Consider the following 25,992-nt stretch of genomic DNA (forward strand, 5'->3'; position numbering starts at 1 on the left):
TACCCGCTAGAGAGGCTGGGCGCGCTTGGTGACGCATTTCCGGTCGCGCCGCGCAGCAGCCCGCTGCGGAGGTGAGAGTGGGCCAGCAGGTGCGGTGGACGCTGCCCTGATCCAAGGTTCCGAGCGCTGGTGGGGCGCCCTTACATCGTGGGCGGAATTGGGTTTCCGCAGACAGCAGGGCCCTGGAGGCCGATCCTGGGAGAAGGAGCCGGACGGCGGCCAGGGGTCCTCTTCCTCCTCGACTCCTGCTTTCGAGTTGGTGGCCAAGCAGTAGCGCTTGATCTGCTCGGGGTCCATCCAGTGTGGGTACATCCAGCGGGGTAAATCCTTGCGGGTTGAAGTGGCCCGAGTTGATATCACAGGTCTCAAGGAGGTCGGGCAGGGACTTCTGCTTCTATGAGTTTCAAATTTGGACCGCATGCTCCCCGGCTCCTGCCATGGGGTCATGAATTAGGGCCGAGAGGGAACAGAAAAAAACAGAACCTCTCCCAGCCACCCGGCAGCCGAAGCAGCCTTTAGGAGGGCACGGTCTCCTAGAGCTACGTCGGTTTCCAAAGGTAACATGACGCTACTTCTCTTAGGCTACGGAATAACAGTGACCTGGGCATAACTTCTACACTGTAATTACGAATTTACTCAGTTCTAGAATACGAATAAAATAGTTAACAGAATTGCTAGTCTATAACCCCAGTGAAAACAAATTTACGTCCTGTAGCACAGTATTTGAATACAGCTGTTTTTGTCTTTAGCTTTATAGTATTTAGTCAAAATACTATTTTCCAGAGTTGCTTAACTCTTGTCTTTCCCACTTCTTCACCATGGTTATGTTATTCAGTTGTCGTACAGTTAGGCTCATTTGCTGTTGTTTGCATTCCATTTTGGGACTTTACCTTCACCCCATTCAGGTTGGTGTGTGTGTGTGTGTGTGTGTGTGTGTGTGTGTGTGTGTGTATCTGTCTGTCTGTCTTCAAGAATATATTTACATGGGGCTGAGGTTGTGGCTGAGCGGTAGAGCACTCGCCTAGCATGTGCAAGGTGCAGGATTCGATCCTCAGCACCACATAAAAATAAAACAAAAATAAAGGTATTGTGTCCAACTACAACTAACAAAAACTTTTTTAAAATTAAAAAAAAGAATATACTTACATATGAGTATATATAGTCGCAAAATGAGCACCTATGGACATATCACCTGATTAAAAAAGAACCGTGCTGGTGCTGCTACATCTATCAGTGTTCTTCTCACTCATCTTCCAGCCTCTCATTTCAGAGATAACATCTATCTTGAATTTTGTGTTATCATAGCCTGTTTTAAAAAATGTATCACCCGTGTGTGTGTTTGTGTGGTGTGTGTGTATTATTATTTGCAAGCTTTTATATAAATGGCATCATAGTGTCTGTAGTCATCTCGTACTTGCGTAATCAGTATTATGTCCCTAAATCCATTCATGTTATGTGTAGCTGTTAGGTAATGTTCCATTGTGAAAATGATATGAAAACTTGTTAGTGTCAGTGGATACGTGGGTTCTTTTCAGGTTTTTCTTTTTTTTTTTTTAATGAAGTAGTGCTTAGAGTGAATATTTTTAGCACATCTCCTACATATATGTGTCTCTAGGGCATATGTTTTTAAAATGAGGCATGAGTATTGGAATTTTTTACATACCTTTGTAATGAACAGCATGTTTATCTTTCTTTGGCTTATTAATGTGGAAAAGAAATGGTAGAGTTGACTTATTAGATTCAAATGGAGTTACATATTCTTCAATCATAGAATAAGCTTTCCTTTTTTTTTTTTTAAATAACTTTATTTATCTTAATGTGGTGTTGAGAAGCGAACCCAGTGCCTCACACATGCTAGACAGGTGCTCCACCACAGAGCCACAAACTCAGCCCTAGTTTTCCTTTTGAACACCATAAAATACATTAAAAAAATGGACACTTGAGCCATTCTTAAAAATCAGTGAAGTAAAAATTAATAGATAAGGTTATTTAAAACATGCAGTAAATCTAGAACTTATGAACAGAGGAAAAAATAAGCAATATTATTGTTAGATCAGAGACAAAACAGAGTTGCTGATTGGCTACAAACTAGTAATTAATATGTGAAATTTAAAAATCTTTGGAATGTGGCTAATAGTCCAGAGGAAAATTTGTGGCCTTATAGACCTTACTTGCCAAATAAGAAAGAATGAAAATAATGAATAAATCTTGGAACTTCAGGAAGGTGGGGAAAGCTTCTTCCAAAAGCAGAACATGGAACAAAGATTTGTGTGTAGGAATTTATTGAGGAATTTGTCAGAGGGACAGTGTAATAACAAGAGGAATAAACAGAAGGGAAAGCCTGTTAAAAAAAAAACTTTAGGTGCGGTGGCACACACCTATAATTGCAACAGCTTGGAAGGCTGAGGCAGGAAGATCTTAAGTTTGAGACTAGTCTTAGCAACTCAGCAAGACCCTGTCACAAAATGGAAAGATGAAAAGGGCTTAGCATGTAGTTCAGTTAAAAGCAACCTTGGGTTCTGTTTCCAGTACCAAATAAATAAATAGGAAAAAATAAATAAAAGAAAAACTTTAGATAAATTTAACCAAGTTCACTTATGTTTTGATAATTAGACACACCCTAGAACCAGGGCAGGTTCAGAAATACTCTGGGGTCTTCATGTGGCTAGAGAGCACTTTCAAACAGAAAAGGGGAATTGCCATCCAGAAATCAGAAGTTCAGTTGTTTAATACCTGGAGTTTGCCTTATTTGAGCCTGGCTTGACTGAAGCTCAGCCATTGACCAAGACTTTAGCTATAGCTGGGAATGGTGGTGCACCACTATAATCCCAGTGAAAGCTAAAGCTAAGGCAGGAGGATTGAAAGTTCAAGGCCAGCTTCAACAATTGAGTGAGGCTCTAAGGAACTTAGTGAGACCCTGTCACAAAATTAAAAAGGGCTGGGGATATGGCTCAATTATTAAGTGTCCTGGGTTCAAGCCTTGGTACTTTAAAAAAAAAAAAAAAGGGACTCAGCTGTATATTACAAAGACAAATTTGTAAGTTACATTGGGATTTTTCAGTTTATGTTCTAAGTTAGGTTGCAGCTTTATACACACAAAGACTCAAATATGTGAATAGAGGGCTTTCTTCAGCCAAATTAATTGAACATACCAATACAAGGACGCATTGTCAAGGTCTACACAGGCTGTCTTGCAGAGAAGCTCCGTCTTTGAGGAGCCTCATGTGACTCTTCAGGTGTTATTTCTCCTGTACTTCAGGTCCCAACAGGTGTCCCATAGAGGCATCAGAGGACCTCAGGGCAGGAACAGGATAAATGGTATAGATTCTTTCAGAGGCATTGTTGGTTGTAGCTTCCCAAAGGTGGTCAGTGCTTCCTTGGAACTTCAGAAGTCCATGACTTTGCAATCAAAATGCTGGATAGTGTGAGGGCGCAGTCTGGTACCTCCCTTCCAGCCCAACTTCCTTAAGGAATCCTGGGCTATGCAGGAAGCTAACTGTCGAGACCTCTGTGGAAGCACTGGGATTTTGGAGGACCCTCAGATCTCTCAGGAAACAGGCAGCTGTCAGGAAGCAGCTGTTCCTTTCTCTAGGTGCCTTCCCAGAGCCTGACTCCATAGGCCTGTGTGCTGGGACTGTAGCCCAGCCATCTTTGATTCTCTTACAGTATAATCAAGATGGTGTTTGTTCAGAGAAAGAGAAATGAGTCAAAGATCATAGTAATGTTCTGTCTGAATTGTTGATAGATGAATTTTTTTATTATTCTTTTAGACTGCATGCACTTTTATATACTTTTCTATATGATTTTTGTCATATAGAAGTCCTAGGGTTTCTGAAAGTGAGCATCATTGTCCTAGCTGGGAGGAATCCTGGGCACTGAGCCAGGGAACAGATCACTTCCTTTTTCCTGTTCCATGATAACTCCTATTCATGCTCCTGTCTGGATGCTGGCTACCTATGCCTCAGATCTTCTCTGAAGGGCTGTGTTGATCCTGGTGGATAGTGACTCTCCTCACATTTTCTCTGTTTCTCCTCAGCTGCAGCCCTTCTCTGAGAGGGATACCAGGTGATGGCAGCCATGCTCCTGACAGCCTGGCCCCAGGTGAGCTGTGGGTTCTTTAACTCTTCTGGCAGTTTCATTGAGGAGAACTGAGAAGGGAGCTGGTGAGCCTTGGCATGAAAACAGCTTCTGCCTGTAAGACAGGAACTTCTGGGAAAGGTGGTTCAGGAGTGGGGCAGCAGAGACTGGGATGGTGACCAGTGGAGGCAACAGGGAAGCCCATAAGGCAAATGTGGTCCTTTGCATTCCAGGGGTCCCTGTTTCTTCATACAGGAGCATCCCCAGCAGGGGGCTATGGGTGAATGGGGCTATGGAAGCTGCACATGTGGGATGCTCTATGCACTAAGTGAGTGGAGGAGAATTACACAGGTTTGGGATTCCCAGTGGCAGGGGTATCAAGGAAGAGGAGGAGCAGGACCAGATCAATGAGAAGGATGCTATGCCTCTAATTAGGGGGGAAAGGAGGTGATGATGGGAGTGGGATAAAGGGAGGGGAAAGACAGGGAGTCTTGTGGAACTGAGTGTCCCTTTATGTCCTTGTGAAGCTTTCAGGGCTTGGGGTACAGTGATTCAGACTTAAGATTTTTGAAAAGAGTTCTTGACCTTCTCCCTGCTAAATGAATGAATGAATGAATGAATGAATGAATGAACAAACCAATGAACAAATGAACGAACAAGCTTGCAAACCAAAATGTCTAAACACTTTTCAGGGACTTTGCAGATCTCCTGAAGCTTATTCATGGACTTCTGTAGACTCTAGAATTCCATAGTCCCAGTAACATATTTGAGGCTTACTGTGTTGCAAGATCCAAATGGTGCCCCTTGCATGGACCATTTGGACAGGGTGGGTTTTTTTTTATTTTGTTTTGTTTTAAATTTTTTTTAGTTGTAGTTGAACACAACACCCTGTGCTCGGTGCTGTGTTGTATTTATTCTACCAAAAAGACATGGAGGCATAGGGGAGTGATGTGCCCTAGGTCACAGAATTATTGTGTGATTTGAAACTGTCCAGCCACATGACAGCTGTGGAACCAGTCATGTTAACTTAATCAGATTTGTGACAGCCATGTATGAAATAATTTTCAGGGGAGATTCAAAAGCAAGGTGACCATTCCAGAACAAATTCCACTGGCCCAGGAGATATGGGCTTTATCAAGGAAAGTTGTTTAAGAGGAGTTGTTTAAATAGTACTGCTAGAGACCTAAAAGTCTTTAGGATGTAGAAAGTCAAAGGATTGGAAAATGAATAGAGAAGAGGAAGAATCAAGAAAAACCCCGTGTTTCTACCTGACATTTCCTTTGTGGATGGTGCTGACATTAAGAATGAGTTCAAGAGGAGCTGCCAACTTGCTTGGGGAAAGGGTGGTGGTATCATATAGGAGGGCTCTTTTTTTTTTTAATTTTTTTTTATTTTAGTTGTAGTTGGACACAACACCATTATTTATTTTATTTATTTTTATGTGGGGCTGAGGATTGAACCCAGGGCCTCGCACTTGCCAGGCATGCGCTCTACCACTGAGCCACAACCCCAGCCCCTAGGAGGGCCTTTAATTTTGTGCAGAGAAGTTACTTGACCTACTTGAGGTCACACATATAGGACTCACAGACACACTTAGAAATTGGACTAGAATTGTTGGTAGATGGAAGTCCGCAGGATCAAGAAGACAAATCCAAGCAGAGAGGAGTTGGGAGGCAGATCTCAAGTCCTCAAGGTTGTAACAGAAAGCTGAAGTAGGAGGAGGGAGAGCCAGCGGGGGACTGCAGCTCCTTAGAAGGGACTTGGGAGTTACATCAGCCCTAGCAGCAGCTTGTGCTGACCACATAGCTTAGTGGCAAAAATAGAGACCAGAAGGATGGCAGAGCAGCTGGCAAACTGGAATGGTGGTCTTCCTTCTTTCCAGAACATTTTTGGAGAAACACTGAATTTTAGATAGAAGTTGGGAAGGATGGAACGTGAAAGGGAGAGTTTATCAGAAAATGCCAGTGAAACCACTGGCCCAGGCAGCACTGAGCCTCCCTGCTGGCAGTGCCAGAAAAAATGCCACAGAGCCCCTGGTTAGGGGGTCTGTGATGCGAGTTCCTGGCAGATGAGATGGAAGCCAAAACTATTCTAAAGGAGCAGAGTTGTTTTGGGGGAATTTGTTTATGGGAAACATTTTCTTTTAGCCTAGCTTATGTTATCTTTTATAAGCATAAAAAAAATGGCATAAGGTTTCTGTGCTATGAGAGTAGATGGATAGTCCATGGTTTACTTTCCTGGTGCTTTTTCTCAAATTTTCCTTATTATTAATAGTGTATTCTTAACAAGCTCCCTCCCCAGACCTTTATACTGCCCTCTGCCCCTCACTTAGGGCCTGAGCCATGCAATTGGCCCTAGGGCAGCAGGAACTTGTTGTTTCAGAAGTCGGTGACCTTTGAGGATGTGGCTGTGTACTTCACCCAGACGGAATGGGATGGCCTGTCTCCTGCGCAGAGGGCCCTGTACAGGGATGTGATGCTGGAGAATTATGGGAATGTGGCCTCCCTGGGTAAGGTCTCTCTCCCTTGGATTCAAACTCTGCCATTTGGGGATTCCTGGCTCCCTTGTCCCTGACAGGTTGCAGGTGGAGTACCTGGTACTCTTTTACTGAGTGGTGCTATTTCTAGTCTCCTGGGGATTGCCGGGAAGAGCAAACCTCAAGTTCTCTTTAGACCAACATAGGATTTTTAGGTTTTGTATACACTTTGATTCACCCTATGGAAATTGTGTTTTGGACACAGCAAAAAAATAGTTACTTCCTGTTCCATGGTGGCATCTTCAGGATTTCCCTCATCTTACTTATTTTGAATCTTTTTAAGGATTTCTGTGCTCTGAATATTTCAGTCAAAGGTCAAAAAGTGGTAATCTCAATAGTCTGGGCCTTTCCCAAGTCTTCCCACATCCCTTCCAAAGTTCTGGCCCTTCTCATCCCCCTCCCCTCCCCTCCCCTCCTCTACCCTCCACCATTCCTAGAGTTCTATCTTCCTCATTGCAGAGGCAATGTGAGAAGAGGTTTAGGAACTCATGTATGGGAAATAATTTATGTCACTTCTATTTCCTTCTTCCAAACCAGGATTTTCACTTCTCAAACCTGCTGTGATCTCACGACTGGAAGGAGGAGGTAAGTTGGTGGGCCCTTCTCTACTGGCCACTGGAAATAGAACAGGCCAGGGCCTCTGCACTGATAAAGGAGGCACATGTTGCCCAGCAACATATAAACATGCCACATTTATTGGCCAGCCCTACAGAGTAAAGTTTAAATAGTTTTTATTTTTTGTTTTGTCTTATTTTAGTGCTGAGGATTGAATCCAGGTTCTTGGATATAAATTTTGATGATTTATAGAGCTAGGCCTATTCTGTTTTCAGAAGTTTCCCTAATTCTAACAACGGATATTTTTTCTAGTGCCTTGTTTTCTTTTCAATCCTAATTTTGGAATCCTATCTTTCTCAGACAAAATTAATTAATTTTGAGAGTCCTTGCCATTAAGTATTTTCCACTTAATGTGGTGGATATAAAATTAACAGATTTTTCACACAGAAAGGCAGAAGCTGCTAAAAAGCATAATGGGCTTAGAGTAGGCTTTCCCAAGGTCCCCTCCTCATTGTACTATTTCCTAGTAGTGTGACTTTGAGAAGTCCATTTATTTGAGATCTCTAAGATTCACTGATCTCATCTCTGAAAACATAATAAAAGGAGGTAGGATTGCTAGTCTTGTGGGTTGAGGATTAAATGTGTTAAGACACATCAAGTACCTAGTATAGTGTGTGTTTAATTGAATATTTTTATTTTGGGGCTTCGGGGGAGAGAACTATACATAACAGAAGTAAAGAGGTTCCTTTTCAAACGTTGATATGTTGCTAAAACACTTCAGGTGTCTTACAAATATGCATATTGTCAGGGAGTCAGTCTTGGGATGGAGTCAAGAGTTTGCATTTTCATTCATATTTTGAGGTCCTTAATCAAAGGTGTTTGGATCTGATTCTATAAACAACAGATGGTTCTGAAATCTTGTCTCTAATCAACCCATCATGATTTAACTGAGGATTAACATGATTTAACATTAATTTCATGCCTCACCTATTTGTGTAGGTTAATTAAGGTGAGGAATAAAATGGGTTCTAGGCAGGAGCTCTAAGGGAAGGAGAAGGAGGCACAAGGCCCATGTCAGCAGAGTTGACCTTCTTTTAAAAATCTTTTTCACAACCCCCATCCAGTACCTTCCACTTAAATTTCTTGTACTGAAACTGTATAAATGTCCATTCTACAAAGGTTGAAAATGTAGTTTTTTTAAAAAAATGGGTATATTCCTACTTTAAAAAAATGGAAAATATGCTCTAAAAAAATGAAGTGGAGAATAGATATTGACATCTGCCACACCATAGAATTGGAAAACGAAAGGGTGCCAAGTGTGGAAATATTGGCAAAGAATAAAAGTGGTTGATCCACATACAAAGTTTAAATGTTAATCTGTGTGAAAGTCCACCCTCAGCAGAAGCCAGAGAAATACTACTTAAAATAATGATAGATGAGTTGGGAGTTTAACTCAATGGTAGAATGCTTTCCTAGTATGTGCAGAGCCCTGGATTTGATCCCTAGCATCATACACACAAAAAAACCAATCATGATCATCATAATGAGATTTCACCTATCAGAGAACCTATATATATCATCAGTGAGAGCAATTAAGTGTTGATAAAAGTGCATCAAAACAGGAATAGACTCCTTAAGTGAATCCATTATGAATTAGTAGTCTTTCTAGAATAAAAGTTTATACTTGGTAACCTGACTGTACCCTAATAAAATAATCAAAGTTATAGGCAAACATGTGTATGTGTAAAAGTTTACCACACATTTATATAGTAACAATATATTGGGAGGGTTTCAATTTTCAGTGTAAAGAGAATGGTTAAATTGAGGTACCTCTGGAGTGAGAAGAGTATTTAGCAATTTCAGAAACCTATTTTTGCAGTCTATCTAGACATTGGAAAATGATCATCATGAATAAAAGAAAAAATATTCAGTTTTGATATAGGATGTATTTGTTTTTAGAAAAAAGTGAAAATGGTTAGGGAAAGAGATGCTTCAAATTAGCAGTAGTTATTTTTAGGTGGCCACATTTCAGGTAATTTTAATTTCCTTTTTTATAAGTTACTGATATTATAGCTGTCTCAATCAGTTTAAACTACTGTAACAGAATACCATAGATGGGGTGATTTATAAACAACAGAAATTTACTTTTACATTTCTGGAGGCTGGAAGTTTAAGATCAAGGTGCAGACAGATTCTGTGCCTGGCAAGGGCCTGTTTCCTATTAAGGCAACTATCTTCTCACTGTATCCTCACATGGTGGAAGGGAAGAGAACTTTCTAGGATCTATTTGAAAACCATGCTAATCCCATTCTTCAGGATTTTGCCAAAGGCCTCACCTTATAATACAATTTTATTGAAGATTATGGTTTTAGCATATGAATTGAAGGTCGGGAGGACATTCTGTAGCATCAGATGGGAATTATTTTTTAATTAGGAAAAGACCAGTGTTATTTTTGAAAATGCTTTCTAGGAAATCCAGCTTATTTGGGTTTATTATGGGGCATATTCCATGTGGTTCAACAGGTATGGAAGATGAAAAAAATAGAGGCACTCTTTTTGGACCAACGTTTTGAGAAGTTTGGGAACAAATGCAGAATTCAGTAGCTCTAAAGATTATTGAAATTATAAAAGAATTTTAGGAAATGATCGATTTTAGGATTGGGGAAAAGGTGGAAGGAAAAGGCGAGGCTAATACAGTAGTATTCTGGAGGGATGGGAAGAAGTGGATCAAATAAGGGCTTTTCTGAAGTGGAAGAAAAAGAAGTAAGGAAGGAATTTTGAAAAGCCTAGAATTTAAGTTCTGAGGAAAGAAAATTCTTTCCCTTTTACTTCCTTTTGCCATGATGTGTCATTGCCAGTATTACCACATATTGCTGGATTTCTTTTCTTTCCCAAGCATTTTCTTCTTTTATTAATAAGGAACTCGGTGTCATGGAGATGACTAAGACTGCAGAGTATAGAAAAGCATAGCATGATGGGGAAAATGCTGATTTGGTGGACAAGACCTACAGTTTTTTCAGTGTTGTCAGTTTTGATGTTCATATTATTGATAATGGCTTTTTCTTAGGCAGAGCGTGACTAGTGATCTTTTATAATTATTACTTTAAAATTCGTAATATTGATACATGCTCAAATCAGTACAGAAATTATATAAAGTAGAAAAAGAAAGTCTACTAAATTTCCTATACCAGTTTGCTCAGTTTCTTGTGTATTCTTCCAGAAGTAGTTTTCTAGGAATAGGCATGCATTTTTTTTTTCTTTACATGAGTGGAATCACCTCTGTGTACTGTTTCTGTACTTATTTATTCATTCACCTAGACTTTTCATGTCAGCATATATGGATTTATTTAACTCTTAGTTAGGTATTTCAGCTTATGAATGAACCTTAAGTTCTTTGACTTATTCTGGTGATTTTAAAAATCCCTCTGATTACTATGATCCTTTATAGTACAAGTGGTTTTTTTTTTTTTTTCTAACATGCTTCTTGTATGAAATTTTCTATTTTCTGTTTTTTATAGTAGATCTTGATATCCAGACTGGCAGTAATTTGTCCAAAGAAATGTGTGAAGAAAAAATTAGTACATCATTTGAACTTCACAAGGACTCTTCCCAGGAAACAGATTTTTCAGAAGCCTTTATGCTTGAGCAACAACAGGAAGTCCACTTAGCAGGAAGTATGAAGGAGGAAAACAGCTGTGTCACTGATGGTACAGTGAAAAATGAGACAAGTCCTATGGAGGAGTGTCTCTATAGTCAGAGTTCAAACTCATTTCAATATCGTACCACGTCCACTGGAGAGCAATACCCTGGTTCTATAGGACAAGAGAAAGTCTTCAGCTTTGACACAAAACTCGTTAAGCATGAAATAATTGATACTGAAGAAAGACCTTTGAAATATGAAGAATTAGTGGAAACTTTAAAGTGTGACTCTCAACTTAATCAGCAACTAGAAAGCTACACTAGTGTGGACAAACCTTTCAAATGTGTGGAGTGTGGGAAATGCTTCAGCTACAGTTCACATTATATTACACACCAAAGAATCCACAGTGGAGAGAAACCCTATCAGTGTAAGGTGTGTGGGAAAGCCTTTAGTGTTAATGGGAATCTAAGTAGGCACCAGAGGATCCATTCAGGAGAGAAGCCCTATCAGTGCCAGGAGTGTGGAAATGGCTTCAGTTGTAGTTCTGCATATATCACACATCAGAGAGTCCACACCGGGGAGAAACCTTATCAGTGTAATGACTGTGGGAAGGCTTTTAATGCTAATGCAAAGTTAATTCAACATCAGAGAATCCACACTGGAGAGAAACCTTATGAATGTAGTGAGTGTGGGAAAAACTTCAGGTGCAGCTCCCAGCTTAGACAGCATCAAAGTGTCCATACTGGAGAGAAGCCCTTTCAGTGTAAAGAGTGTGGGAAAGCCTTCAATAATAATGCAAAACTCATTCAGCATCAGAGAATACACACAGGTGAGAAACCCTATCAGTGCAATGAATGTGGAAAAGCCTTTAATATCAAAGGGAGGTTAATTCAGCACCAGAGAATCCATACTGGTGAGAAGCCCTATGAATGTAATGAATGTAGGAAAGCCTTTAGGTGTAATTACCAACTTCGGCAGCATCTGAGAATCCACACTGGGGAGAAACCCTATGAGTGTAATGAGTGTGGAAAGGCCTTCAATGTTAGTGCAAAACTAGTGCAGCATCAGAGAATTCACACTGGGGAGAAACCCTTTGAATGTAATGAATGTGGGAAATGCTTTACCTCTAAAAGAAAGCTACTTGATCATCATCGAATCCATACTGGAGAAAAGCCTTATCAATGTAAGGAATGTGGAAAAGCCTTCAGTGTCAATGCCAAGTTAACGAGGCATCTGCGAATACATACTGGGGAGAAACCTTTTAAATGTATGGAATGTGAGAAATCATTCAGTTGTAGTTATTACTATATTGTCCACCAGAGAATCCATACTGGAGAGAAACCCTTTCAATGCAAAGAATGTGGAAAAGCCTTTCATGTTAATGCCTATCTAATTCGGCATCAGAGAAGCCACACTGGGGAGAAACCTTTCCGATGTGGGGAGTGTGGCAAAGGCTTCAGCTTTAGTTCTGACTATATTATACACCAGACTGTCCACACTTGGAAGAAACCTTATGTGTGTAATGTGTGTGGGAAAGCCTTCAGATTTAGCTTTCAACTTAGGCAACATCAGAGTGTCCATAATGAAGGAAAATCCTAATAGTGAGAATGATGTAGAAAACTGAAGACTAATATTGAAATGGATTATGTATCATCAGATTCACCCTGGGGAAATACCTTGAAAAAGAAATGAATACAGCAGTCTTCTCATGGGAACATCTCCTGTTTTATTCAGTTTTTAATCAGGAGTGTATAGTCAGTTAAAAAGTAATATCTAAAAAATGTATAACATTGTTTTGTGATGACAGCCAATCAGGAAACAAGATTAAAGAAAATATCTCACTCCTAGCAACATCAAGAAAAGTGATTTTCTAGGTATAAATAATTATTTTGTAGGACCTGTGTGGAGAAAATTATAATTATCCACTGAGGGCCACCAGAAGAAACTTGAATAAGTGGAGAAGAGAAGCCTTGTTCTTGCATAGGAAAACCCATTTTTTAAAGATGTTCACTGTACCTAAATTAATTAATTTCTGTTTAATTTTTGGCAACAAGCATGCATTACTTTTGTAAAGAGGAAAAACAATAAAAATTTCCTTTAGAAAGGAAAACAAGTGAATATTTTTATGAAATAGAGGCAGCATTTCAAAGCTTCAAATGAAAGCTAAAAAGCCAGCAATAAGGAAAATATTGATAAACTGATCATTCAGAATTAAAGTTTTCTGTACATTTTTGTTTTAAATAATCCCAAATAAGGCTAAAAGATAAAACACAAAATGTGGAAATACATTTGTAAAATTTGTGATAAGAAAGTGTAATATCTAATATATAGGGAAGTTTTACAATTGAAAGATAAGTAACAATAAAAACCTTCAAATGACATTAGCAGGCAGCTTTTAAAAATATAAAAATGACTATTAAAGCAAGAAAAGCTGTTTTATCAGTAGTACTATAAGGAGAGATTAGTATTTGCTTATATGCAGGCATGCACGCGCACACACACACACACACACGTCTCAAATATCCTTCAGCCCTCAAAAATGAGGTTTACTATAGATGCCCTTGATAGAAATAAAAAGCAACAAGTTGTTTTCAGCAAAATCATATTAAAGGGTTCCTGTTACTTCTGTTACAGGTACTTCCCTACAAACATTATTCTTGAGGTCCTGAAGGGAGGTGTCTACCTTGGATTCCCATTCTTATTAGTGCATTTTAAGATCTCTGACTCCATGAAAATCTTGGAAGTCCAAAGATATTGTTTTGAAGATAATCTCCCACCCCTTTAAAAATTTCTAAGCAATTAAAAGAATACTCAAGCTTTCAGGAAGCTGAAGAATAAGAGGCCCAACTAGGAAAAACTCAAGCAAGATGCAAGGACAAGAGAACTCCCCCCCCCCATGCAAAACAATGCAGAACAATTATTTAGATACTTAAACTGGAAGTATTTCTGTTTCTTCAGGTATTCATGTTTGGGTGTCCTCCGTGGCTACATGAGGATAAGCAATTGCTGGTCAGTGAGACTGCCAACTCCTCAAAAGTTCTGTAGGCAAAGTTCCTTATCCTACAAGGGTGAGATAAAGAGTGAAGATACTCAGTAACAATGAGTAGTGAGGAGGGTGGAGAACTGAAAAGGGTTGTCCTACCTGGGAGACCACCCTCTCCTCAGCTATGACAAGTTGTGGCTGAGCAGGAAAGCAGATGAGAGAATGCCAAATGATGAATTTTCAAAAAGAAATAGAATTTTCAAAAATCTGAAATCTTGATATCTCTCAGAATTTAATGTTCCAGAATCCTTGAACACTTATCAAAAGTCCATTTCTAGATGGGGGTTTTGTGTAATAAATCTGATGCCCAGTGTGTGGGTTTCCACACTATACAATTCAGTTCTCTGTGGACACCAACTGGGTGTTCTACAATGTAAATCAATTTTGACACTGCTTGGAATAAAGCCTTAGACTCTTCCTACTTTAGGTACCCATCTTATGAAGGGGGTCCCCAAGTTACCCCACTTCTGACTAACTTGACTACAAATTGAGGGTTCCCATGATCCTTTGCTCATGTTCCTACTACAGCTCACAGAACTGAGGGGAACACTTGACAATTTCCAGTTGTTATAAAGGACATCATAAAGGGTACAAGTGAACAGCCAGATGATGAGGTACTTAGGGCAAGGTCTATAGGGATCTCAGGTGTGGGAGCTTTTGTCCTCATAGGTTGGGGTGTACCACTACTGGTACATGAACACATTCTCCATTCCAGAAACAACTCATTTGGAGTTTTTATGGAGATTTCATTATGTGCCTATGATTAACTAGATATTTGGCCACTGGTGAATAATTCAGTCTCTCCTTCCCACAGGTCAGAGGGTGGGGCTGAAAGTCTCTATCCTTTTAAGCCTATGGTTGATTCCTCTGGCAACCAGTCTTGAAGCTACTAGGGGGCCACTAAGGTCACTTTATTAACATAAACTCAGCTGTGATTGAAGAGAGCTCATTATGAATAACATTCTTCTTTCACACAAATCAGGAAATTCCAATGGTTTTAGGAGCTCTTATGCCAGAAATGGGGAAAAAATATCAAATGTATTTCTTATTATGCCATAGGCAAAAATCAAATGACTTGGTTTACATAATTTTTTATTATTACTCTTGATTTTTAGTTATATCATTTGCAGGAAAATGGATGGAGCTTGTGAATATTATATTAAGCAAAACAAACCAAACGTGGAAGGTCAAGGGTTGTATGTTTTCTGTCATAGGTGGAAGCTAGAGAGGAAAAAGGACAAAGGCCAGGGAGATCAGTAGAACAGAGGAAAGGAACTAGGGGAAGGGGAAATACTGGGGAATGATATTGACCAAATTATATTGTGATATTTTGGGCATGTACAAATATGTAACACCAAATCCCATTCACTCAAAACTTTAAAAGGTGAAAAAAGTAAAAATTGTGATAAAATGCACATAAAAGTGATTAAAAAGGTGTACAATTCAGTGACATTTAATATACTCAATGTTGTGCAACCATCATCACTACCTAGGTCTTGAACTCTTTTACCACCCCAAAAGGAAATCCCATACTTATGAAACAGTCACTCTTTTTTTCCCCCACATCCCAAACCTTGGCAACCACTAATCTGCTCTCTGTCTTTATGGACTTTCCCATTCTGGATATTTCATATTGCATACGATATGTTACTTGGAGTCTCATACTTAGTGTAATTTGTTTTCTAGGTTCATTCATATTATAGTATATGTTAATACTGTGTATTGATATTCCATTGATGGATAGATTACATCTTTGTTTATCCATACATCAGTTGATGTACATATGTTGAATAAATGTGTGTTTTATTTTTGTTTGGTTTTGGTACTGGGAATTGAACCCAGGACCTGTATGCTTGGTGACACTGCAACATTTTATATTTCCTTAAGTGTTTATGAAAGTTCCAATTTCTTCATAATCTCACTAACACTCATTATTTTCTAATATGTTTTTTCTCATAGCCATCCCAGTGGGCATGAGTTGTTATCTCATTCTAGTTTTATTTGCATTTTACTAATGATGAATGATGTTGAGGAGCTTTTTGTGTACTTTGTTGCCCACTTGTGTATCTTTAGAGAAATTCTACTGAAGTTCTTTGCAAGTTTTTATATTGGTTTGCTTGTCTCTTGTTTGTTAGGTTTAAGTTCTTCCTAAATTTCGGATATCAAACGCCTATACAGGGTCTCTTGCAATGCAATTCCATATAAATTTTAGGATCAGCTTTTCTCTCTTTGCAAGAAGGCCCTTGGAATTTTGAAAAAAATTACATGAACTCTAAGTATTAATTTTGGAAGTATTGGCTTCTTTTTAAATATTTTTTTTTGTAGTTGTAGATGGTCAGAATGCCTTTATGTGCTTATTTTTGTATGTGTATGTGATGCTAAGGATAGAACCCAGTGCCTCATACATGCTAGGCAATCACTCTGTCACTCAGCCACAGCCACAGCCCCAAGTATTGCCATCTTAACAATATTAAGTCTTCTAATCCAAGAACACAAGTTATCTCTGTTTATGTAGGTCTTCTTTTATCTTTCAGGATTTGTTTTGTAATTTTCAGTTTATAAGTTGTATACCTCTTTAGTTGAATTTATTCCTAAGTATTTTTTCTTTTCAATGCTATTATAGAATTGTTTTATTAAATACCTTTTTATATTGTTTGTTACTAGCATATAGGATATCATTAGTTTTTGTGCATTGGATTATCCTAGAGAATGTTTTGTATGTATTCAGGGAGTACACTGCTTTTTTGGGTGGAATTTTCTGTATATGCTTGTTAAGTCCAGTTAGTCTGTAATATGTCCAAATCCTCTTTTTCCTTATTGATCTTTTTTTCTGGTTCTATCCATATTGAAGGTGGGGGTATTGAGGTCTTCTACTATTGTAGAACAATTGTCCGATCTCTTAAATTCTGTCAATTTTTGCCCCATGTATTTTGGAGGTCTGATATTTTATATAATCCATTCAGGGTACTATAACAAAATGCCATAAATGTAGTGGCTTATAAACAAAAATATCTATCACTGTTCTGGGTGCTGGTAAGTCCAAGAATAAGGTGCTGGAAGATTCAGTGTCCAATGCAGGCCGGTTTCTTGATTCATAGATGGTTTTTATTGTCTCACGTGATGGACCAAGAGACAAAGCAGCATTCTGGACTCTCTTCCAAAAGAGAATTAATCCCATTTGTATGCGCAGAGCCTAAAAAATCACCTCTGATAGGCCCTTCCTCCTAAGATCATCACACTGGTGATAAGGCTTCAACATGTGAATTTTGAGGGAACAGAAAACATTCATGCCTTAGTAGTCTGCTATGCTTTCTTGATGAATCAAGCCTTTTATCAATATGTAAGGTCTTTATCTTTCTCTTGTAACAATTTTTGACCTGAAGTCTGATTTGACTGTTATTAATATAGCCACCTCGGCTCCCTTTTGGTTATGGTTTCCATGGAATATCTTTGTCTTTCCTCTTACTTTCACCTCATTTGCTATAAGATTAATCCTTAATTTGGACCCAAGGGAAAAAGAAAATAAAGATGACAACAAAATTCAGAAATCTTAGAAATCTTATGAAACTTTACATGAAATTTAAAAAAGACTATTGAAGGAAAAGAATTCTTTAAGAATTTTAACTAAGAAGAGAGAAGTGCAGCTCTGACCTCTGCTGAGCTGGAGTAGACTGTAACAGAAGGTTTTGGAAACTCAGGTGCAGTTCCTCAGGGAGAAGAAGACTGGAGAAAGCCACACACCAAAGTTATATTACCTGGTCAATTTTTTTTAAGAGAGAGAATTTTTAATATTTATTTTTTAGTTTTCGGTGGACACATCTTTATTTTATTTTTATGTGGTGCTGAGGATCGAACCCAGTGTCGCGTGCGTGCCAGGCGAGTGTACTACCGCTTAAGCCACATCCCCAGCCCCTGGTCAATTTTTTATGAGAAATTTGTTCTAAAAGTCCTTGCTTACAATATGCTATAGTTTATATCTGGAATGTCTCCCAAAAGGCTCATGTGAGGCTTGGTCCTCATCTATTGGAAGGTGATACAAATCCTTCAGAGCTGGGGTCTTGTGGGAGCCTGGGTCATTGGAGCCATGTCCTTCCAAGGGATTGTGGGACTCCAGTCTCTTTTATTCTCTCTTTTTTTTTTTTGCTATTAATGAGTTGAACAGCTTCTACCACCATGTATTTCCGTCATGTTGTATCATGCTGCATAGCCCCAAAGCATCAGGGTCAATCCATCATGGGCTGACACTTCCGAAATGGAGCCAAAATAAACCTTTCCACTTTTTTTAAAATAATTTTTTTTTAGTTGTAGTTGGACACAATACTTTTATTTTATTTATTTTTATGTGGTGCTGAGGAGTGAACCCAGCATCTTGCACATGCTAAGCAAGTGTTCTACCGCTGAGCCACAACCCCAGCCCCTAAACCTTTCTGCTTTTTAAGCTTTTCATCTCATGTATTTGTTCCAGAAAACCAACTAAAATACAAGGCAAAAGAAAACTTACTTTGTAAAGATTACATTATGTAGTGGGAAGAGCTGAAAGGTCAATAGAGTCGTAGGATGCAGATTTGACAGGTCAGGTGACAGATGACTCTCAGACCACATCTTTGTTAAGAGTGGTAGGAAAATACATATGTTGACAAGTGTGGTGTGACACCATGGAATCTCCTTTGCAGAAAAGGAAGTGGGACAGACAGGGCAGCCCTAACAAGGGTTCTTTTATTGTAATGTGGGTCTTTCCAGAGAAATTCATGCTCTATCTCTATTGGAATTTGCATGGGCATGTCTCATGGCTTGGAGAGAGGGGTCTCTAGTTACCTATTTAAATGGGGTTGAGGGCCTTTTGGGACAAGATCTCACCCTGAAGAAACACCAAGCCAGGTGCTGCAGCCTGGACACAAGCCTGACAGCAGCTGAGAGTTGGCACGATCAGGGACTGCAGCAGCCACTGCTGCAGGGAGCAGGTCAGTGACTCCACATATGGTCCCCACTCTGGGCCCCCAGATACACTGTGAGGCAAGGACTTGATGGGTGGGCAGAAGTCCTAGAGATTCCTGTCATCAGTGTCCTGAAGCTCTCTGCTCCTACCAAGAGTCATCCTTCTTGCACCTACCCCAGCCCACATGGTTAGAATGCACTTGTGTGGGTTTATGTAGCTTAAAAAGCATTTTTATTTCACATACAGTGATTTTTGCTTTCCATCCAGGCACAAGCCTCCTTCTCCTTGACCCAGAGCAAGGGTACCAAGGGTACCAGCACTCCCTCCTAGAAGAGCTTGGCCTCCTCTAACCTGACAGATAAGGAACCCATGGGCTGCTCCCCTGAAGGAGAGTGGAGGTCCTGCCAGTTCAGAAGGTGCAACACTGGTTTGCCACACAGGTTGCTCCCAACACACCTGAACACAGAGTCTGGTTCCCAGACTGTGCAGACTACCCTCACACACTTGCACAACCCCCAGGTGGGGCAAGGGCCAACCAGATCCCCAGTCCCGAACACGACCAGCAATCAGACACACACTTACCCGTACAGGTACCCATGCAGGCCCTGCACACGTACTGGCTGTGGGAACCTGAGCAGACACCTCCAGCAGAAGCGGCCTGCCCTGTCCCCACTCCTGATTCCTTTCCTCCTCTCCTTTGGCCTCTGCCTTCTCTGCACTCCCCTGCCACTCCCCTTCCCACTCCTCTGTCCCCTCCTCCTTTCCTCTCTTGTTCCTTTCTTTCTGGCGTGTCATGCCCCCCATGACATAGGCCTGAGAGGGCCATCACTCCCACTTCACTGAGAAGGGTACTCTGGAGCAAGGGCTTGGACTCAGATAGCAAACAGACCCAGGTTCTGGGGCCCAAGAGGCTTCGTGGGTGGCACTGGGCAGGTGCTGTACCTTCTCTTGCCTCATAGTCTCATCTTGAGAGTGCCACAGGGCCTGACTCCTTCTCCACAGGGCCTCCCAGTGCCAGTGGCGCCTCACGTTGCCACCCCCTCTTCCTCCCAGGGCATCTTGGCCTGCTCTCTCCATCCCTCTGTTCTTCCTCCCTCTTCCCCAAATTTCCCTCTCATGCGTGCTCTCGCCTCAGCCCTCCTTGCTCTCTCACTTCCGTAGTTCTTGGGTGTCTGAGCTGTTTGAGAGCGGACACTGAGAGGGCATCCATCTTCCTTGGTCTTCCTGAGGCCCCATGAAAGACCTAAGTAGACAGTAGGTCATTTCTCTGGTGGCTGGTGGGATGACCTGTATGCAGTGATGCTGTGTCTAGGGGTGGGAAGGACTCCATATGGAGCTTGTGGAAACCCATCGGGGTCCAGCTCAGTACGGACACTGACCAGGTGTGTTGGCTGTGTTGAAGCACAGTGTCCTTTTCCCACCAACCCTTTCTCTGTGTTCTGTGACCTTGGGCACAATGTCCTCCTGTTCTATGGCTTCCTGATCTACGGAACAGAAGAACATTTATTATGGGGAGGCAGCCAGTCCTTTGTTAGGAGGTTCTTCTTCCTGCCAAGGATGGTGTAAGCCACCTAAGAAATTAAAGTTTAGAATAATTAATGAAGAACAAAAGACAAAGTCGGAATTAGGTTTAAAAGATGGAGCACCTGATGGATCCAGTCCACATAGGAGCTGGGGCTAGACAACGGGAAATGGCTCCCGTGGGACAACATTGGAGGGACAGGGACAGGGACAAGGCAGGGACAGGTTACGGGGGGAGTCTTGCTTCATGATATTTTTCAGTCGGCAGGTTAATTAGCATCTTGGCAGGTCACATCCATCTCAGAGGGGCTGTGTGGCTACAGCAGGTCATCCCATCTCCCCTGCTGTGTGGGACCAGGCAGAGCTTGAATAGGGCTCACGATGTATCTGGGCAGTCAACCAGAGCAAGTGTTCACTGGAAGTTCCCAGACACCAGATTCTCCTATTCACTAGGTTGCGATGTGCAATATAGTCCACACACAGCCCATGATGCCCCTCAGTAATGTAGACAAGATAGAGACTAAATTCCATTGGCTCTGGCGATCTGTGTTTAGCAGCTATCTCAGAGGACATATAATCGGTTCTTAACCATTCTGGTTTCCAAGTCAGATGAAGTTGTGAACCCTCCTGAGACATGCCCACGTACCCATGTTCAGCAGTCTCTACCAATTTTGAATCCCTAGCACCGAGGCTTGTCCATGGTACTTGGTCGAGACCCTCTCTTCTACCCTGCCCTGCTTGCCCATCCCCCACCTTCTCATGGCTCAGCACCAAGCTCAGTGGGAGCTCCCCAGCCTCTGAGATGCAGCCCAGTTCAAGATAGACATTTTGGATAATAGAGAAGTTGAGAAACATCCCCCTTGAAGGAGCCATGTGTCATTGTTGTCATCAAGAGCCCCCTCCCTCCTGGCTTGGGACATATATCCACTTCTGTCCCCAGTTGAGTGTTCATTCTCTGGAAATCCAAGATCATTTAAAGATTGGACTCCTATAGAATCACCCAGATTCTCCATTGTGTGCAGGACCAGGAGGGAGTGGGGAAGGTAGGAGGAGGTGGACGTAAAGAGATCACTCCTCACCAGCACTGAGGGCCTCTCCTGGGCTTCTGGAACCGTGACTCACCCCTGAAGATGCTGCTTCTGGTCACGTGCCTCCTGGGGTCTTCTCCACAGCATGCCCATACAGGTGAGTATAGGGAGGGGCAGTCTGAAGGTGTCCCCCAGGTACCTATGGGGGTCACTTGGACCATAACATGATAGAGGCATGTTTGTTAATTTCCACCTGTTCCCACTAAGGCTTTTTTTAACATTTTTATAATTTTAATAAGGCTTTTAAAAAATTTATTGTTTTAATTAGTTATATATGACAGTAGAATGCATTTATGCACTTTGATATATCATACATAGATGAGATATAATTTCTGAGTGTACATGTTGCAGCATCATATTGGTCATGCAGTCACATATATACATACAGTAACAATGTCTGGTTCATTCTACTATCTTTCCCCTCCCCTCCCATCACTTCCCTCTACCTAATCTAAGATAATGCTATTCTTTCCTAGTGCCCCCTCCTGCCTTATTGTGAATTAGTATCTGCATATTAGATAAGACATTTGGCCTTTGGTTTTGTGGGATTGGCTTTTTAAAGCTGAGTAGTATTCCATTGAGTATATATATATCACCTTTTCTTTATCCATTCATTATTGAGGGACATCTAAGTTGGTTCCATAATCTAGCTATTGTGAATTGAGCTGCTATAAACATTGATGTGGCTGTATCACTATAGTATGCTGATTTTAAGTTTTTTGGGTATAAATCAAGGAGTGGGATAGCTGGGTCAAATGGTGGTTCCATTCCCAGTTTTCTGAGGAATCTCCGTACTGCTTTCTATGTTGCACCAATTTGCAGTCCCACTAGCAATTTATGAGTGTGCCCTTTTCACCACACCCTCACCAACATTTGTTGTTGTCTGTATCCTTGATGATTGCCATTCTGACAGGAGTGAGATAAAATCTTAGAGTAGTTTTGATTTGCATTTCTCTAATTATAGAGATGTTGAACACTCTTTCATATATTTGTTGATCAATTGTATTTCTTCTTCTGTGAAGTGTCTGTTCAGTTCCTTAGCCCATTTTATTGATTGGGTTATTTGTGTTTTTTGGTGTTAAGTTTTTTGTGTTTTTTATATATCCAAGAAATTAATGCTTTATTGGAGGTGCATGTGGTAAAGATTTTCTCCGAATCTGTAGGCTCTCTCCTCATGTTATTGTTTCCTTTTGCTAAGAAGAAGGTTTTTAATTTAAACCCATCCCATTTATTGATTCTTGATTTTACTTCTTGTGCTTTAGGAGTCTTGTTAAGGAAGTCAGATCCTAGGCCGATGTGGTGAAAGATTTGGGCCTATTTTTTCTTCTATTAGCCACAGGGTGTCTATTCTAGTACCTAAGTCTTTGATCCACTTTGAGTTGATTTTCATGCAGGGTGATAGATAGAGGTTTAATTTCATTTTGCAACATATGGATTTCCAGTTTTCTCAGCACCATTTGTTGAATAGGCTATCTTTTCTCCAGTGAATGTTTTTGGCACCCTTATCTAGTATGAGATAACCATATTTATGTGGATTTGTCTCTGTGTCCTCTATTTTGTACCATTGGTCTACAAGTCTATTTTGGGCCAATACCATGCAGTTTTTGTTACTATAGCTCTGTAGTATATTTTAAGGTCTGGTATTGTGATGCCTCCTGCTTCACTTTTCTTGCTAAGGATTGCTTTAGCTATTCTGGGTCTCTTATTTTCCCAAATAAATTTCATAATTGCTTTTTCTATTTCTATGAAGAGTGTCATTGGGATTTTAATAGGAATTGCATTAAATCTGTATAATGCTTTTGGTAGTATGGCCATTTTGACAATATTAATTCTGCTTATCCAGGAGCATGGGAGATCTTTCCATCTTCTGAGGTTTTCTTCAATTTCTTTCTTTAGTGTTCTGTAGTTTTCATTGTAGAGGTCTTTCACTTCTTTTGTTAGATTGATTCCCAGGTTGTTTTTTGAGGCTGTTGTGAATGGAATAGTTTTCCTAATTTCTCTTTCAGTGGATTTATCTATTAAGTCTTTTAAGAAGGCAGTAGCAAAGGAGTTTTTGAGGAAAGCAATCCAAGGAAAAATAACAATACCTCTCAGCACACAGGATCAGCTTGGTGAATTCAAAATTTTGCACATTTCACACTGTGATTGAGGCCTGCCCAATGGTGGCAAAGAGGGTGACTGATACTGGTTTCATGTTTGTAAGAGAAAAATTCTTAGAACCCTTTTTTAATGCAGGGAGCCACCCGTGAATTGCTTGAGGGTCTTCTCTTGGTATGGAGCCTCGGAGGTTTAATTTATCCTTGGGAACTATCCAAGGCTCCCCAATGCGCATTGGGTTGCCCAAGGCACAAGACCTCTATCTCCACTTTACTACAAGACCCCTCTTGTAGCTCTGGTTTTGGGCTTAACCCTCTGGGAACTGGACAGCCCACTTCCTACTTTATTTGGCAAAGAATATTCTACGGAAAACCTATGATGTTCCCCGATATAAGTAAAGCAAGCACGGGCTCCATTTTGTCTTTTCAGTGTGGAAGCCCGATCTCTAAGATCAGCCGCCTGTCCTGCCCCCCATTTTAAAATTACTTCCTGTGTTCTGTGGTTTTTCCTCCTGCTCTATTTTTCTTAGTCTTTATTTCACAGCCATCCCACTCCACTGAGAGAAACCTATTTCTACCGCTTACATGGGATGTGGGTGGGATGTTAGTATCTGTTTAATTCATGAATTTTGTACTTATGATGAGAGGATCAGCAGAAAGACAAGGTAATTGGTTCCAAGAATATTAAAACTAAGAGATTTACATACTCAGTTGGAAAAGGAAAGTCAAAGCCGGATTGCTACTTTGGAAACTGAATGGGTTAGACTTGCAAACTGGATGGGTTGGTCTTGCATGGCCACCAGACTGTACTCATGTAGGGTCATCTTCTCAACCAGGCAGAAGACATGGCCCTACTCTAACATTTGTGCCAAGTTCACTGGCTGTGAAAGGGCTGAGTCCCAATTGGTTCTACAGAGTTAATTCAACCGAATTGGATTCCTGGGAGAGTCAAAAGACAGTTGAGGGGAATTGCTTAGGAAATGCATGATTTTGTTGATTTGTTTTAAAGCCACACTGTCATCATTTTGCTTGTTTCCAGGTTTTGGATATCTTTGTATTTTCCCTGCATGTCAGTGAGAAAACTGAGGTCTGGATAAGTGCCTCTATCGCCAAGCCTCCATTTTATCATCTGAAAAATGGAGTAATCACAGAACCTACCTTCCCAGTGTGGCTGATGAATTACCAGCTGCCCATGCACACAGACTCACATAGGAGGTCCCCAAAGGTATCTTTCACAGACCCTCTGATAGACATGCAGCCACATACAATGTCCCCCAGAACTCCCACAAAACAGGCACATAGAGGCACACATGGGACACCCCAAAGGTCATCCCTTCTCACATGCATGCCCACTCTGGCTATCTATAGCTTGAGCATCAAGTGTTGGCAAGGAGTGTGTCTTGAGTGCTTCAAAGGAGTCCCTCCTATCAGAAAGCTGGTGATGTGGTATAGGACCTTTACTGAGTGTCCCAGGGATGCTGTCATGTAAGTCTGACCCATCCTGGCACTCCCAGGAGCTGGCTATGTGTAGAAGACGACCCTGGAGCCCCCAGAACACACTTATACAGAGAGGAGAAGACAGGACCTGGATCACCAGCTTTGCTCATAAGGCTGATCCAGACCATGCATTGTGAGACCCAGAAGGGCTCCAGGTCATGGGGTTCAAGCTGAGGCCCAGGGATGGTGGGACATCCCCTGGTCACATGGCAAAGCAGCAATTCATGTTATCTCTTAACCTGGTCATGGGAGAGGTCGGATGGTTAGAGCTCACTGCAACTTTCTCAGCTCATGAGCAGCCTCTTCAGATCACGGATGAGGTGGTCAGGGTAGGGGAACAGTGTGTCCTGTAGCCTGGCTTTCTGCAGGGCCCACAGGTTCTCTGCTGTGGTAGGACTGAGGCAGGGACTCCAAGAAGATGGAGAATTACTAGTGACAGAATCCGATGTCTCAGATCTACCACCAATGTCCACGTGAGCCTCTCTGAGCCTCAGGTTCCTTGGTCAACACAGGGTGAGGGCTGCTTCCAGAACTCTGGAAGACCTTCCCTGACTTGATAGTCCCTGACGTTTCTCTCCCTCTGTATGTTTGTTTCTGCCCAGGGAAGATACATCTGTTTAGACCCTAAGCTTGGGGAAGGTGAAGAAAGCAGTCAGATTCCTGCAGCCTCATGAAGTCACATGGTCTGAATACCCAGGAATCCTAATATCCTGTCTTGGCAGTCACTATCCCCAGCTGAACTGCTGGAGTCCAGCCAAGGCCTATGAGGACAACAAGGAGCCTCAGAACCAGATACACCTGTCCTACACTAAAGCATTTGTTTTTTCAACTAAAGCCTGTGCCCCCACAGGCTGGGATTAAAGTTTTTCTCCTTCAGTCCATATCAGTGTGTCTGTTCCTGCAGCTCAGGGCACTTTCTACCCTTTGACCTTGGCCTGCCCTTTCCTGGTCAGAAAGGGAAATGGAAGCTCAAAGGAAAACATGGCTCCTGAAGGGCACCAGT

At 41.1% G+C, this 25,992-nt stretch overlaps 1 protein-coding gene across 1 annotated transcript; it reads left to right on the plus strand.

Moving 5' to 3' along the window:
• The first annotated feature begins 27 nt into the window (after window positions 1-27).
• Window positions 28-25,870, plus strand: Znf23 (zinc finger protein 23). The gene is given in 8 exon segments (XM_078032630.1): window positions 28-557; window positions 4,037-4,101; window positions 6,460-6,586; window positions 7,151-7,198; window positions 10,690-12,308; window positions 12,310-21,493; window positions 24,532-24,717; window positions 25,592-25,870. Coding segments are annotated over 5 exon segments (1,950 nt in total). The 5' UTR covers window positions 28-557; window positions 4,037-4,068; the 3' UTR covers window positions 12,433-21,493; window positions 24,532-24,717; window positions 25,592-25,870.
• Window positions 25,871-25,992: the final 122 nt, after the last annotated feature.

The sequence above is a fragment of the Ictidomys tridecemlineatus genome, chromosome 15 (assembly GCF_052094955.1).
Source record: "Ictidomys tridecemlineatus isolate mIctTri1 chromosome 15, mIctTri1.hap1, whole genome shotgun sequence".
NCBI lineage: Eukaryota > Metazoa > Chordata > Mammalia > Rodentia > Sciuridae > Ictidomys > Ictidomys tridecemlineatus.